Source organism: Eubalaena glacialis, chromosome 9, assembly GCF_028564815.1.
Source record: "Eubalaena glacialis isolate mEubGla1 chromosome 9, mEubGla1.1.hap2.+ XY, whole genome shotgun sequence".
In the NCBI taxonomy this organism is placed as follows: Eukaryota; Metazoa; Chordata; class Mammalia; order Artiodactyla; family Balaenidae; genus Eubalaena; species Eubalaena glacialis.
In genome coordinates this window covers 6633950-6650817 of record NC_083724.1, presented here as the reverse complement: position 1 = coordinate 6650817, position 16868 = coordinate 6633950, and the positions used below count along the sequence as shown (strand labels likewise).

At 49.5% G+C, this 16868-nt stretch overlaps 1 protein-coding gene across 1 annotated transcript in view; it reads left to right on the top strand.

Annotated features, from left to right (window-relative positions):
- Window positions 1-5997, top strand: part of ASS1 (argininosuccinate synthase 1) — a 50867-nt gene extending 44870 nt beyond the window's left edge. The window contains exons 13-15 of the mRNA XM_061199761.1: window positions 260-416; window positions 4417-4482; window positions 5710-5997. Coding sequence (XP_061055744.1) covers window positions 260-416; window positions 4417-4482; window positions 5710-5755 — 269 coding nt within the window. The 3' untranslated portion in view covers window positions 5756-5997. The remainder of the gene's footprint in view (window positions 1-259; window positions 417-4416; window positions 4483-5709) is intronic.
- Window positions 5998-16868: the final 10871 nt, after the last annotated feature.

The following is a 16868-nucleotide window of genomic DNA, read 5'->3' as shown; positions in this document are numbered from 1 at the left end:
TCCTTACCCCCAGGAGCCCTACAAGGTCACAGGACAGGGGCAGGCGGGCTTGGTCCTCACTGTTGTCATTTACAAGTGCATGTCGTGCCAGAACTCCACAGTGAACAAGGCAGATGCAGGACTGCCCTCCCAGGCTCACGTCTGCCATGACGGGGTGAGGCGCAGGGTGCCTTTCCTGGACCCCAGTCCTCCCCACGTCCTGGCCCGAGGCAGGCACACGGTGCGCCTCCCCAGCACCCTCGCTTCTTCCTCCCTGCAGGTTTCTGGCACAGCCCCGAGTGTGAATTTGTCCGCCACTGCATCGCCAAGTCCCAGGAGCACGTGGAAGGGAAAGTGCGGGTGTCCGTCTTCAAGGGCCAGGTGTACATCCTCGGCCGGGAGTCCCCACTGTCCCTCTACAACGAGGAGCTGGTGAGGTAGGCGCCCCACCCCTGCCCCCAGCTGGGCACAGACCCTCATGTCCGGTATCTCCTCCAACTGGCTTTCTCAGCAAAGATATGCCCAAGCACATGTAGGGTATGGGGGAGACAGTCCTGAAGATTATCCGCACCACCTCTGCCCTCATGGAATGTACAGGCTAGATGGGGAGAAAGGCCCCAATCAAAGGATCACCCGAGTGCAGGATTAGGGAAGGAGGTGCCGGGCTGTGGGGAGATACAGGATACTTGGGCTGGGTATAATAACGGGGGTGTGGGGAAGTTTCCCCATGGAAGTCATTTCTGAGCTGGTCTCCAAAAGAAAGGAGTGAACCAGGTGGAGAGGGGGCAGGAGAGTTTCCAGAGAGACTGTCCTGTGCGGAGGTTCTGAGCCTTGGAAGAACCCAGAACATCCCAGGCACTACAAGAACTCCAGAGTGTGAGGGTCCTGGAGCCAGATCTTAAAGGGAAGGACACATCAGACCTGTGGGTTTTTGAAGCCCCTCTTGCTGCTCTGGATTTGAGGGAGGTGGGAACTGGCAAGGGTGGACACAAGGGCTCCCCGTGGGACATGCTGGTGGCTGGGACCAGGCTGCTGGTTCTGGGAATAGAGAGCAGCAGGTGGATTTGGCAAATATTTAGGAGGTGGGATTGAAAGGGCTTGGATGGGGAGGGAGATGGAAAAGTTCAGAACCACCCTGGGTTTTCTGGCACGAGCCGCTGGGTACACTTTGGTGGCGATGACTGAGTTGAGGGAATGGGTGGGGGGCGGAAATCATGCATTTGGATTTGGACATCTGCAGGATGAGTTTTCTTTGAGATAGGCCAGGAGAACTATAGTCGGCCACTGGACACACAGGGCTAGAGTTGAGGAGAAACGTGGTCTGAGGACACTGGATGATGGGGCCCAGAGGAGACAGCCCAGGGGAGCGGCAGAGTTGGATGAGAGGGAGCCAGGAGGGAACCTTGAGGAGCTGCCTCCCGACGGGCCAGGCTGAGGGCGCTGAAAGGACGCGGGAGAGGCTGGGGAGCCCTGGCGGGCTGGGTCCAAGGTAGCAGTTGCCTATTAGCTGCACCTGTGTTTGCATCCTGAATGATAGACTGGCCTTGACCGAGGAGCAAGGTGTTCCCTCTGGAGTTCACCTGGCCAAACAAGAGGTGGGAACAGGCAACCCCACCTGATACAAGTCCCAGGTCCAGCTTGGCTCAGGCTGAGGCCAGCTCTCCCCTCCCGGAAGCCGGTCAGGAATTACAGTACGAGTTTTGTTTAGCGGTCAATATTATTTTTCTCTCTCCCTTCTCTTTGCCGTGTTGCGTTTCTCTCCCCCTCTTCAATCTTCCTAAACACTTTAGAAGCCATAAATATAACCGAATCAGTTTAGATCAGTCGGGGTAAATGTCAAATTATCTTCTCTCTTTCTCTCTCTGGCTCTTTCTTCCCTCCCCCTCCAAATCAACAGCCTCTAATAATCTGTCCAACCCTTCATTAAGCCTTACAGTCTCACTCAGGGAGATTAAATGAATAAAGTAAAAAGGGAAAGGGGAAAAAAAGAGAGAAAAGCAGGAGCATTTATTCTCACTGTGTCTCCGACCATTTCCCTTTTCTTTCTGATTTCTACATCGCTGACTTGAAAGCCCTTGAGTGACAGCGTCACAGGGACCAGCGAGGAAACCGCGAGAGGTAGCAGAACTGGAAATGCCGCGGCACAGTAGGTAGAAAGTACCGTAATTATAGAGCAGGTCAGAGCCACTCGAATGAACAAAAATAAAAGCACAGAGGTTTTCTGTAGACTGTCAGGGGAGGTAAAAAAAAAAAAAATCATTGTAAACTCTTTTTCCACCGGTACCCCCTACCCCCCAAAACCACAGATTTTAAAAGAGGTTTTTCGGTTCCCGAGAAACACCTCTGGGAATACTTCAGCAGTCCCGTTGGACAAGTTTGTCCCCGGATGTGGGCCTCTCTTTGCAGGGGCTGCTGGGGTGGTCTGAAGGGCCTGTTTCGGGGCAAGGGGGTGGCAGAGTTTGTTTCGACTCGTGAGAGACGGAGGTGAAAGGACGGATGCACACGGGGAGCAGGAAGGGGATCCAAGCCCTGCTTTCTCCCTGGGCTGAGCGCAGGGGCCCTTCCAAAGGGGACGAGCACCTCAGACAGCGGGAGCGAGGCCAGGAGTCCGAAGCCCGTGCGATGGTTTGGGATGGGGGTGTGGAGGCACAGGGCGGGGTCGTGTGAAGCTTCGTTTATCACCCCATCAAGGTCTGTAAAAGCTAGTCGAGGAGGCTGACGCTTTAGGTGGGTCCAGCCTTTCCCCTGCCTGGTGAGGGGTGCCGAGCTCAGCCCCTCGGATGTCTGACATCTTCTCCCTTCACGGGGAGCTTGCTAGTCGATTCCTGGTGGCTTCAGCCACCTGAGCCCTGGAGGGGCCAGTGGAGGTGAAAAGGAGGGAGCACTGAGAGCGTGGGAGTTCCCGCCTCAAGGTCCCCTGAAGGTCAGGGCGAGGGCGTGGCAGGGGGAGGCACAGAGCCCAAGTCCCGACAAGCTGCAGGGCAGCCGGGCGCAGAGACCCCGTTTGTTGTACAAAGCCCACAGTCCACAAAGAGCCAGTCAGAGGCACAGCCTCAGGGTCTCAGAAAAATGGCAGAACCCCTCTGCCCTCCTCCTCCCCGATCTCACCTCTCTGGAGAAGGCTCCTGAGGGGACAGGCCACCTCCTTGTCATCGAACCTTGAGACTGCTTTGTCCTGAGGCTGGAGTTCTGCAGACATGAAGACAAGGGGCTGATTCAGGGCAGGACGCAATAAGGGGCCCGTGAGAAACGGGAGGGACCCCCTTCCCCCAGGGGGCTCAGAGGGTGGCCTCGTGGAGTCAGATCTGAGACCACAGCGCCCTGAACTTGTCCTCAAAGAGCATATCACAGTCGTAATTGTTGAAGGCAGATGGATGATTGATTGCTTATGTCTGCACTCGCCACCCCACCACCACCTGCCCCCCATGTGGGTGCTGTTCTTGTTTTGTTCTTGTTTCCTCAGCACCTGGCACAGCGCCTGGCAGGTAGTAGGTGCTTAATAAACACCTGAGTAAATGAATGAGTGACTGAATGATGTTAGTAAAACTGAGTGCTTACCTGGTGCCAGGTGGCAGCTACATCATTTCATGTGGAGCCAGTGATAAGGCTGAGAGCCCCATCTCACAAGTGAAAGACTGAAGCTCAAAGAGCAAGAACATTTGCCCAAAGGTCTATGGCAGGGGTGGAGCCAGGATGCTCACCCAGGCGGCTGGACCTGACTGACTGTGGTTGGGAAGGGTTCCAAAGCGCAGCTAAGTGAGAACACCCAAAAGATGAAGGCTGTCGAATCTGGAAGATGGAAACTGCAGATGGGGGGAAAAAAATCTGTTCCATTGAGTATAGCAGGGGTTGACTGGGCACTTTTCAGAACCAGCTGGCATGGGGTGGGTGCCCATGTTTGAGGATGGATTAGACTCGGTCTCACTCAATGTGCAAACAAGGTGAAAAAGACTTCGTGGACAGATCTTAACTGCTGGGGCCTCTCTGCAGCTTGAGGGATGCCGTCACGCATATCTGAGGCTGTTTGGTGTGTAACTCCTGGCCTCCCAGGCCTTCAGGCCACTGGACATCACCAGCTGTTCCTGGGCACTCGTCGAAGCCCTCCACAGCCCGAGGGCAGAGCTGGCTCCAGGGCATGTCCTGAGGTTACAGATGCAGTGCTCTGGTTCATGGGAGGAGTTCACTGGGCTGGCGCTGGCTGGACCAGGACCCAACCTGCTCATTTACGTAGCAGGGATATGGCTCCCTGCTCTCCAGCCCCGGCATGATCCCCGGCCCAGGGTAGGGCTCCCTGAATTGGAAGGAATGGAATGAAAAGCCAAAGTGCAGGGAGTTGCATCAATACTGAGGAAATGCCTGAGTGTCTGGGAGGCTGAGGTCCCTTGGATGCCAAGGCCAAGGCCCGGGGGGTGCTGACGAGCTCCTACTCTTTTGCAGCATGAATGTGCAGGGAGATTACGAGCCAGTTGATGCCACTGGTTTCATCAACATCAACTCCCTCAGGTGAGACGCTCTGGGCCCTGATGGGTCCTCAGACCCTCCAGGTGTGGGGAGCAGGCTCTGATGGGACCTCAATGCTCTGACCACTGCTCTGCCCTAGACAAGCCCCACCCTCCTGTCCCTCCACCCACCACATCCTCAGCGCCTGCTTTGGACCCAGCCTGCTCCCATCCTCTGCGGGGCCAGAAGGCCCACTTGTGACAGCCAAGAGCAACAGAGGGTCCTGGGCACCTGAGTTCCGGGTTTCTGGGTTCTGCTCTCTGCCTCTGACACTCACTCCCACCCTCTCCAGCCACTAGGAGCCCCTTTCCTGGGCAGGTTAGCAAGGGAAATGGCCGAGGGGTAGAAAGAAGCCACAGAAGGTCACCTGGCTGGCTCCTGCCTTCACGTCCACATACATGAGCTTCAGGTCTAACTGGAACCATGGATCTCCATGGCCCAGTGGGGTGATACACACCATCTGAAGCCACTCAGACCTGGGTTTGAATCCTGCCTCTGCAGTTTGGTCTCAGAACCCTTCTGAACTTCTGGAAATCATAGGATGTTAACCATACCTGCCTCACAGGTGCAGTGAAAGTTTGATCTGAGTCCGTGGAAATCAAGCACTCTGCCCAGACCCTGGCACCCAGGGAGGGCACAGTGCCTAGCGGCAAGTGCTCAGTGGGGCTGAGTCCAGAAGGCCTGTCTGTCCAGCTCTGGGTTCTTAATCCCCAGCTTCCTTCTCCTGGGGCTTGGGGTCAGGAAGAAGGCATGAGTTTCTCTCCTCTCGCTGATAACATGCCCCCAGCACAAAACCATTTTCTCTCAGAGCCAGCCTCCTGTCCCTGGAGCCGAGACTGGGAGAGACATGGATTCCAGCCCGACAGTCACCTCCACCTCCCCGCCTCCATCACCCTGTTTGTGTTTTATGACTCTATAAACCCTTTTAAATGGCTCCGAACACACCGGGTTTTCATAATGGCCTCTTCATTTCTCCCATTGCCAGTTTAACGCTTTGTCTTAAACAATGGCAAGCAATGTTTTCCCCCTAAGATAAATTAATTACATTATCCTGATTGGAGGGCAGGAGGGGCCAGGGCAGGAGAGGGAGAGAGGGAGAAAAAAAGACAACTCCACACACATCTTAACAAACAGCTGCCCCGCCAGCCCAGCTCTGCCTGAATTAATTGAACTGAGTGCATGTTGTTATTGTTAATTTACATTTTTCTTTGTTTTGAATCTGGTTTACAGGCTGAAGGAATATCATCGCCTCCAGAGCAAGGTCACCGCCAAATAAACCGGCTGACAATGGGGAGCTGGGCCTCCTCGCTTTGCCCATCTCCCAAGTACGGCTGCTAATTGTTGTGATAATTTGTAGTTGTGACTTGTCCTCCAGGGCTGGCAGTGCAGTGCGGGTGCCAGGCCCCGGCTTTGTTCCCTGGTCCCCTGGAGCCTGCAGAAGTGGTCAGCAAACGGAAGGGGCGGGGGCCGGCTGCAGTCAGGAGCTGTAAAATGACGATTAAAAAAAATGATACATTGGTCTTTTGTTTATTTCTGCAGAGAGAGGAGTAAGAGTGTGTGTGTGTGTGTGTGTGTGTGTGTGTGGTGAATCATGCTTTTCTTAGACCGACCTTTGTGTTTTCTGACTTATGCACTGCCGAAGGCCACCTTTTGCCAGAGAACCTGTTTATCTAGAAGAATCGACCCCTCTCTCCAGCAAAAAGCATGGAATCCAGAAGCACCCACCCGCGTCAGACCCTAGCCCAGCAGCCTGGCATTTTGTTACCAGCTGTGCCCCTGTGGCACGTGCCAGGGAAACCGAGGAGAGTTTAGGTGACAAACTTGGGGGCAGTCGTGCCCACAGCCCGCAGTGAACTCCCGGGAATGGTGGCCACGACTGGCCACACCAGGCTTCCCCACCGTGGCTGGGTGGCCTTAAGTGTCCTACATCAAGGAGGAGAAAGAACCCAAGTACGAAGAGCAGCCTGAGCACAGAGGACAAAAGCACAGACATGATTTGGTGGTGGTGGTGGTGGTGGGGAGTGTTTACCTGGCTTACAATGTTCCCTCCACCCTTCCTCCTCAAACCACGGCCCAAAGCCACCATGTTTGTACTTGACTCCGCCCCTTTGGTCATATCTGATTGGACCATGGCTGGGCACTGACTAGAGCTGGGCCAATCAGAATCTCAGTCCCAGCAAGGGGGCCCAGGGAACCGGCCAGAAGCGAGGACAAGGGAATTTAGGCGTGGTGGGATGCCCTGTGGCTGGAAAAGCAGAGAGGGAAAAGGGAGTGATGGGAAGAGTGGGTGTCCGGTTTAGAATCCCAGTTCCCATCCTGGTAGGCCTCATGGAAGCTGGCGGCGTTTCTTAACTTGGATTCTCTGAGACACTGTGGTGTTCTCATAACCAATTACCATTTAGAGCTTAATTAAGCTGGTGAGACAGTTTGTGGTATTTGCAGACAGAAGCACTGCTACCGGGAAGGCTTGAGTGCTGGTTGCTCTGGACCCTTCCCTGGTTCTGACCTCCACTCCATTGCCTTCGTTAATGGGGGTTTCTTTCAAAAGAAATTTTGTTTTTAAAACTTGTTTTCCTCCTATTGTGAAGGTTACAAATGAATTATTCAGTGAATCTTAACTTTGTGCCAGACACTTTGCTACACACTTTATTCACATTATCTCTTTGAATCTTCAAAATGACACTGAAGTAGATGCTTTTATCTCTGTTTGGTGGAGGAGGCAACTGAGATGCAGAGGAATTGCTTTGCCAGCTTTCAGACAGCTAGCAAGTGACAGAGCCAAGAACCAAACTCTGGCCTGGCTGACCCCCCAAATCTTGTGTGTTTATGTCCTTAACCATCATTGGGCTGCACCTTATTAAAAAACAAAACAAAACAAAACACAATCTTATGGAAATAACTATCACCCATCATCTCACCACCCAATTATAAACACTACTTATACTTAGTGAATTTCTTCTCAGTCAAATTTTTCTACGCTTATAAATATTTTTACAGAGTTATTTAGGATGAAGTATTCTTTTTTCTTTTTGGCTGTGCCACGTAGCATGCGGGATCTTAATTCCCCCACCAGGGATCGAACCCATGCCCCCTGCAGTGGAAGTGGGGAGCCTTAACCACGGGACGGCCAGGGAAGTCCCTAAAGTATTTTAAAAGCAAGTGTTTTGCCCTGCTTTTAAATTAACATTGCATCATAAACAGTTTTCTTCATCAAAAACTCTTAAACACTTTCAACAACTATGTAATATTCTATTATATTGATAGCTGTTAACCTTTCCCCATTTATAGATTTAGTTTTTCACTCTAAACTATTTTCCTGCCTTTTGTTGGATTTAATTGAGTATTCTTGGTAGCTGGTTTATTAGCTATGCTTTTTGTCTTTTCAGTGGTTTCTCTAGGGTCTACAGTATCCATATATCTTTAGTTTACAACGGGCTACGTTCATTAATGTTGTACCGTCTCATGTGTAATATAAGAATCTTACAACAGTACAATCTTAGAACATTTCAGTTTGTGCTTTTGTTGTCATATATATTGCTTCTACAAAAACCCACAATATGTTGCTATTTTTTCTTTAGGTAGTCAAATATCGTTTTTAAAAGATTAAAAATAAGAAAGGTATGTGTTTTATATTTATCCTGTGTAGGATTGGTAATGTTTCTTTCTTAAGTATCTGATAGAATTCACTAGTGAAACCATCTGGGCCTAGAATTTTCTTGGCGGATGCTTTTAAGGTATAAATTCAGTTTCTTTTATTTATATTGGGTTATTCATGTTGTCCATTTCCTCTTGGGTCAACTTTGGGTAATTTGTGTCTTTTGAGGAATTTGCCCATTCCATTTAGATTGTCAATTTTATTGGCATAAAGCTTTTCATATTTTCTTATTATCCTTAACTGTTTGCAGGATTGATAGCAATGTCCCTGTTTCATTACTTACCTTGGTGATTTGTGTCCTCCTGTATTCTTTTTTTTCCCCCCCAGGGATTGCTGAGACATGCAGAGATTTTTTTTTTTTTTTGGCCATGCCACGTGGTTTGTGGGATCTTAGTTCCCCAACCAGGGGTCGAACCCGGGCCCTAGGCAGTGAGAGCACAGAGTCCTAACCACTGGACTGCCAGGGAATTCTGAGAATTTTTATTTATCACATATGTTACTACTTATTTTTACTTGTAGAACAGAGTCACAGATAGAAGAGCAGGCTGTTAGTAGGTATTAGTAGAGCTCAGGGATCTATCATAGCATCTAGTACATAGTAGGTTGTCCTCCCTTATTCTTTTTTTTTTTTAAACATCTTTATTGGAGTATAATTGCTTTACAATGGTGTGTTAGTTTCTGCTTTATAACAAAGTGAATCAGCTATACATATACATATATCCCCATATCTCTTCCCTCTTGCATCTCCCTCCCTCCCACCCTCCCTATCCCACCCCTCTAGGTGGTCACAAAGCACCAAGCTGATCTCCCTGTGCTATGCAGCTGCTTCCCACGAGCTATCGGTTTTACATTTGGTAGTGTATATATGTCCATGCCACTCTCTCACTTTGTCCCAGCTTACCCTTCCCCCTCCCCGTGTCCTCAAGTCCATTCTCTAGTAGGTCTGCGTCTTTATTCCCACCCATCCTGCCCCTAGGTTCTTCATGACCATTTTTTTTTTTTAGATTCCATATATGCGTGTTAGCATACGGTATTTGTTTTTCTCTTTCTGACTTATTTCACTCTGTATGACAGACTGTAGGTCCATCCACCTCGCTACAAATAACTCAATTTCGTTTCTTTTTATGGCTGAGTAATATTCCATTGTATATATGTGCCACATCTTCTTTATCCATTCATCCGATGATGGACACCTAGGTTGCTTCCATGTCCTGGCTATTGTAAATAGAGCTGCAATGAACACTGTGGTACATGACTCTTTTTGAGTTATGGTTTTCTCAGGGTATATGCCCAGTAGTGGGATTGCTGGGTCGTATGGTAGTTCTATTTTTAGTTTTTTAAGGAACCTCCATACTGTTCTCCATAGTGGCTGTATCAATCTCCCTTATTCTTGATCAAAGTAACTAAAAGCTTTTGTTGTTGTTCCTCGATATGTAATGTGTCTTTTTTCTGCCTGCTTTTCAGACTTTCTCTTTATTGCTGATCTTCAGCAATCTGATTATGATGTGCCTTGTTATGGTTTTCTTATGTTTGTTCTACTTGACATTCATTGAGCTTCAACCTGTGGATTTTTATCAAATTTGAACATTTGCGGGAGTTTTTTCCTCAAATTTGTTTGTCTACCCTCCTCTCCGTTCTGGCACTCTAATTATACATATCATAGACCATTTGAATCGTTCCATAAGTCGCTGAGACTCAGTTCATTCTTCTTTGCTTAGTCTATTTTCTCTCTGAGCTTCATTTTTTTAATAGTTTTCTGGTATCTTTTTAAAAAATATTTATTTATTTATTTTTGGCTGCGTCGGGTCTCAATTGCGGCGCTCGGACTTAGTTGCCTGGAGGCATGTGGGATCTTAGTTCCCCAGCCAGGGATCGAACCCTAGTCCCCTGCATTAGAAGGCAGATTCTTAACCACTGGACCACCAGGGAAGTTCCTGAGCTTCATTTTGTACAGAATCTGTTGCTATGTGTTCACCTTCACTGACCTTCGACACTATCAAATCTGCTATTAATCTCATCAAGTGTATTTTTCATTTCAGGTATTTTTTTCATCACTATATGAGTCATTTTTATATATCCAATTTCATGGTTATGTTTTCCTTTACATCCTTAAGCATATGGAACATATTCATAATGGCTGCTTTCATGGCCTTTTCTGTTAATTCTATCGTCCCCATTACTGCTTGGTCTGCTCCTATTGACTGATTTTTCTCTTAACTATGGGATTTTTTCCTACTTCTTTGTATAGCTCATAATTTTTAAAACTTTGACACTGGGCATTGTAACAATACATGGTTGGGTTTTCTTGTATTTCCTTAAAGAGTATTGGACTTTTTTAGAGAAGGCAGTTTAGTTACTTATAGATTAGTTTGATCCTTGAAAGATTTGTTTTTAAGCTCTTTTAGAGCAGCTCTAGTTTTTATTCTAGGGATAATTTAGTTCTACTTCTAAGGTGTAGCCTTTCTAGTGTTCTTACTTGATGACTTGTAGTCAATGAGGTCTCTCTCCTCTAGCTGGAGGACTCTTAAACAATTCCCAGTCCTGTATGAGATTCCTAGTAATTTTTCTTTCCTTGAAAATTGTTCTTGTGTATGCTCATGGGATTTTGCTTGAAGAGAGTGGCACCTGCCAAAGTCTCAACTGGACACTATGCAGATGATTGGAGTTCTTTCTCTTAGTAACTCCCTCCTCTCTGGTCATCAGTCCTATCAATTCCAGCTGCCTTGGTCTCCCCAAATCCCATCTGTCTTCTTAGCTCAGTAAGATCACTGGACTTTTTTGTCTTGCCTTCTCCATTCTGCATTTTGGGAATTATCTCCAGGCAGGAAGGTAGACAATAGTAGGACTCATCTTGTTTTTCTTTTTTCACAGTCCTGTGCTGCCTGTTGTTGAATGTCTGAAAATAGTTGTTCCTTGTGTTTTGTCCAGTTTCTATTGTCTACAATGGGAGTATGATTCTAGACCACCTTACTGCTTCGTGGACAGAAGTGGAAGTTGATTTTTTTTTTCAATTTAACAATAATACAATCCAAATACCCATAGGCCACCCTGGCCTGGGGTCACATTTACTATCTCATTAGCATAAGTCACATAATTTCTCATCCTTGTTGAACCAACACCCACCCACCATGGCTTCCGTCTCACTCAACATGAAATCCAAAGTCCTTACTGTAGCCAGCACCAACTCCCTGACATGGAAGTGCATGGGAACCTCCAGACCCAGGCAAGCCATAAGATGACAGTAGCTGCTTAAATGATCCCACATGAGACCAGCAGAAGAACCTCCAGACTGACAACCTATAGGTACATGAGAATGAATAAATAAAGTTCTGCTCTATTGCACTAAGTTTTCATTATTTATTTTGCTGCAACAGATAATTGATACACTTACTATGACCTTCAAATTCCTTCATGATCTGGCTCGCTACTCCCTCTCTTCCTCACCTCCCTTCACTCTCCCTCTCACTCTGCTCCAGCCCACTGTGTTACTTGCTATTCCTCAAACAGGCCAAGCTCTGCCTGGAGCCTCCTCCTCCCTCCCCCCGATAGCCACGAGGCTCACTTGTTATAGAGCCTAAATCTGGCATTTGCTATACCCTTTACCCTGCCTTTTTCTTCTCCATAGCACATATCAGCACCTGACATTATGCACTGATTTGCTTTGTGTGTCTAATAATTTTTTATTGGGTGCTGGGCATTGTTGAATGTCTCTCCCACTAGACAGGAAACTCCATGTGGGAAGAGACTGGCTCTGTCTGGTTCACAGCTGTGTCTCAGGTGCCAAAACCATGTCTGGTCCACAAGATTTACTCAATAAATATTTCTTGAATGAATGACTATCAATCCAACCTTTACTAGCTCAGAAGCCACATCCAAAGAACTTGAGGAACACACACTCCCTCCCCCCACTTCAGGGCTTTCTCTGCTCTGGAAGCCCAAGGAGTGGTGCGTAGGTGCTCAGGAGCCATTCCAATCCAGTCCTCGTGCCACAGCCCAGGACCTGCCCCTCCTGTCACTCCACTTCAGCCCCAGCCCATGCCACTGGCTGCTGCCCCAGCTCTCAAGACCATTAACCCCAGCTCCACTGAGAAGTGGGTAGGAAACCACCACTTTAGGGGATCTGGAGTAGGGTTGTTTGGACACCGAGATGTTAGAACTCTTACTTTTTCGTGTACACAGCCGCTCTCCACCTGAGCATGCAGGTGTCGCCAAATGGTCTGGATTGGCAGTAGTTTCAATCAATACCCCCCAGCTGCCACTACAACCACCTCGTCCCCCAGCTAGCAGATCCTATCGCAGGGGTTAGCTGGTCTGGACTGATTCTGCCTTCTCAGGGTAGATTCTGCCCTTGGGAGACCCTAGGTCTCCCCATCCCTGGCTATAAGGCTTTTATGGTGTTGCCCCCAGCCCATTACAGAAGGCTGAGTATGTCTGAATCAGGTCACTCCCAATGCTGGAGATCTTTTTCTAGGCATGTTCTTAGCTCGACTCAATCAGGAAATGCAAATAGATATTGGGGTATAGATGGGGGTGTTGGAGTCTCACACCATTTTTTACCGGGCTCAGCCAGAGTGTCCTAGTAGAATAATATCGAAAATTACAGAAACTAAGGAAAATCGTTAGGAAAAAATTTCATTTCTGAATCCAACATGTTAACCAAAACGTTTTGGTTAATATTTTTATGAGTTTCCTGCTAGTCATTTTGCATGTGCAAAATGTTTTCATGCAGGTAACGTAATTTGTTTACATTGTGTACCTGCACATTTGCTTCATTTTCTCCCTTTTTACCACAATAGTGCAATTAATTTTCCACATTGTTAATAGGCTTCTTAACAAACTTAAATTGTATACTTAAAATGGGTGAATCTTGTATGAGATATAAATTGCATCTCAATAAAGCTGTTAAAAATAAATAAATTTTTAAAGATAAGGGGTAGGGGGAAGATGGCCAGTGTTAAAGAAAGGAATGGAAAAGAGCATGGGCCAGGAAAGCGCTGGGCTGGAGCAAGCCTCTGGGAAGTACAGAGAAGGTGTTCGGCCAGAGTGGAGCACCGGATCCTCGAAAGGCAACTGTGGGCAAGCAGGTAGGGTGGCAGGGCAGTGCGGGGGATGGATCCCCAGCTCAGGGACCAGACTTAGGCTAGACTCATGCTAAATCCTGGCTACTCCCCTCCATTGTGAGAACTTGGGCAAGGACTTCACTCCCCCTGAGCCTCAGTTTCTCCGTTTGTAGGATGGGACCTTAAGGGGCCCTTCCTCCTGGGATATTGGAGGCCCCACTGAGGCACCCAGCGGGACATCAGAGACAGAGCCTGGTCTCAGTCACCACTCCACGTACAGGCACGAAAGCATTACAAAATCTGGTCAAGGCAAATAAAAGCTGCCCTTCATGTGTGCCCTGGGTGGACAGTTCAGAAGATCCTTTCTTTCTTTTTTTTAAGATTTATTTTATTTATTTATTTATTTATTTTATTGGCTGCGTTGGGTCTTCCGTTGCTGTGCGCTGGCTTTCTCTAGTTGCAGCGAGCGGGGGCTACTCTTCATTGCGGTGCGAGGGCTTTTCATTGCAGTGGCTTCTCTTGTGGTGGAGCACAGGCTCTAGGCATGCAGGCTTCAGTAGTTGTGGCACACGGGCTTCAGTAGTTGTGGCTCGTGGGCTCTAGAGTACAGGCTCAGTAGTTGCGGCGCACGGGCCTAGTTGCTCCGCGGCATGTGGGATCTTCCCGGACCAGGGCTCGAACCCGTGTCCCCTGCATTGGCAGATGGATTCTTAACCACTGCGCCACCAGGGAAGCCTGTGAGAAGATCCTTTCTTTTTCTCCTTTATGCCATGGAAAACCATCATGGTGAGGGAAGCGGGGAGGGGAATCCCCATTTTACAGGTGAGGCTGCACAGACCTGAGTTCAAATCTTGCCTCTGCCACTTCCTAACTGGGGACCTGGGGTGACTTCTTCAGTATTTCTGATGGCCCTCAGTGTCCTTGGCTATCAAAACAGGATAACAATAGTGCCCACCCTGCAGGAGCACTTTTTTATTCAGCAACTGTGGGTCTCAGGGCTCCTGGCTCCTAACCACGGTGTGCCAGCCCGTGCAGCACGCTTACAGGGGGCAGGAGCTGTCGGTGCGAGCTTGGCCTGTGTGTGTGACAATTCAATTTTTTGTTATAAAGTCACAACATGGCAGTTGGGTGCACTTTGTTTATTGGTGGCTGCTGCCTCTGAGCTGGTGAGCCTGGGACCTGACAAGGGCGACCTTCTTGGCCTTTGAGGTTAAAAACCACATCTTCCAGCTTTCCTTAAATGCCCAGCCCTGGACATTCCTGGGATGGATTCCATTTCCTTGCAGGCTGCAGGCAACCCTGGGAGCAGTGACCATGTCTGCTGTGCCCACCACTGTATCACCTGGCACTCAGCACAGGGCTTAGCAGGTAAGAGGCTCTCAATGAAATTGTATTGAATGAATGATGGGATTCTCCCATCCCCTCTTGGTTATCATTTTATTATTTTCTTTACTGTTTGTAAATCCCCCCCTCCTTCCTCTAGCTCCTGGCTGGGCAATGGGGGGTTTCTCATGTCTGGGGGAATCTTGAGAAGTCAGGTGTTGGGAGGTTGGGCTTCAGCAGGGTGGGTCAAGCAAGGACCCCAGGCCCCCTCACCTTCTGTGGCTGGGGAGCTGAGGAGGGGTCCAGGCCACCGGCCAGCCAAACCCACCTTCCAGGCCCCTCCTGCTTCCCTGGAAGAAACAAAACATTCCTGTTCAAAGGCGGAAGATAGAGTTGGTTTTTGTTGAGGTAAAATATACATACACAGACACGTGCATATAAACATGTACACATATGCACATACACGTGTACACGTACACATGCATACACTCGCATAGACACGTACACACACAGAAAAGTGCATACATCTGAGGTGGACAGCTTGATAAATTTCCCCAGTGTATCCACCTGTGTAACCACCACCCAGGTGAAGCTACGGAAACTTTCCAGTGCCCAGAAGGCTCCTTGGTGCCATGGTGAGACTGGTGGACATCACAGGGTTAAAAAAAGAAAAGGAGAATGCCTTTCTTCTTTTAAAAAATGTATGGGGGTGTGCTGGGCAAATAAGAAAGCTTCAAGCCATCTGGGCTGCTGCCGTCACAGTGCCCATGGATGGCCGGGGCCAGCGAGAGCATCTTGCTTGTGGGAGAAGAGCTCTGAGCTCTGATTGGTTCCTGCCCTGCAGGATTCCACAAATGAGTGAATGGGTGAAGGAGACTGCACCTGCCTCTGACGGTCAGCTGATTTCTACTAAGACATTCCACCTCTCATGTGGGCAATGCGTCCAGCCCCGTGCCATGGTGGGGGCGGTGTGGCGGGGTGGGCAGGGTGGGGCAGACACAGCCTCTGCCCTCAGGGAGCCTACCTCCAGGACCCAGGCCCGTGGGCATCCCCTTTCCATTTCCGGTGCTCCAGTGCCTGAACTGAGGGAGAAGGAACAGACCTTAGGAGCTGCCAGCAGGCCAGGCTGCCTGGAGAGGAGGCTGGATTCTCAAGAGGCAAAGGTGGAGTTGAGGTCGTGTCACCTCCTGTCCCAAAGTTTGCACTGCCCACCCAAATGCTGGCATCAGGCCGTCCTCCCCCGCCTGCAGCCTGGCCTCCTGCTTCTCCCTCTCCCGGGGGCCCAGCCAGACCTCACTCTCGAGGTTCTCCACTGACTGTCCTTTCCCACCTTCTCACCTTTGATCATGTGAACTGCCCCCTCCCCATCTCCCTCTTGAAAGCAAAGAACCTGTGGAGCCTAGACCTTGGCCAACCCAGATCAGCGCACCTGGCGGGGCTGCTGTCAGCTTCCCCTGGATCCTGAGCACACGGTTGGGGGGGGGGGGAGCTGCGGATAGGAGTCGGCAGGGCCCTGGCAGCCGCCAGCCGGGTGCAGAGCTGATCTGCACGCCTCTCAGGCTGGGGAAAGGGCTCATCTGGGGTCAGTGCAATCGATATCTCATCTGCAGCTCTCCTAGCGGAAGTGATGGCTATTGGAACATGGTAATGGGTGTTGTCTAGTGGAAGAGACTAATCTTCCCAGCTGTGGCGGGCTCCGCAGGTGGCCCGCACCGCTAGCTGCTGCCACTGGGGCTGTCCAGGCACTTTTAAAGCCACAGCAGCCTCGCTGCATGCTGGTGTCCGTCCTGGTTTCCCGGCAGCTTCCTGGCACAAAGCCTCAGAGGTGACCATGACCCAGTTCTTCTGGGCATGCTTGAGGAGACTGAAGCCAGTGATTCACCCAATGTCACTCAGTCAGCCAAGGACCAGAAATATCTGGTCTTCAGACTCCTGATCCAGTACTACACAGCATGCTGGCCATGGCAAACCCATGGCCATGGGCCATACTTGGCCTTTAGGTATGTCAGTGTTTTCCATTGTCTGGCTCGATGCTTCTTGAAAAAAACTAGGATTCAAAGGCCATCACTGTTGGCCACAGTCCCTACCTCTCCCTAATGTCTCACACTCCACCTGCTTCATACATTTAGTTCCCTGTCTGACCTGGGATCAGTGAAACTGAGGTCTTGGCATAGAGGGGTGAGGAGAAGGAAGAGAATCAGCCTTCTCCCCTGGAAAAGAGGAGCCACTGCCTAATCTTCCTTACCCTGGCTCACAGGCCACGGAAGCCTGACCGGCTGTGAGCCCCGTAACAGCAAGGGCTGCGTCTGTTTTGCCCACTGCTGTGGATGATGTTCAGTGCATATCTCTAA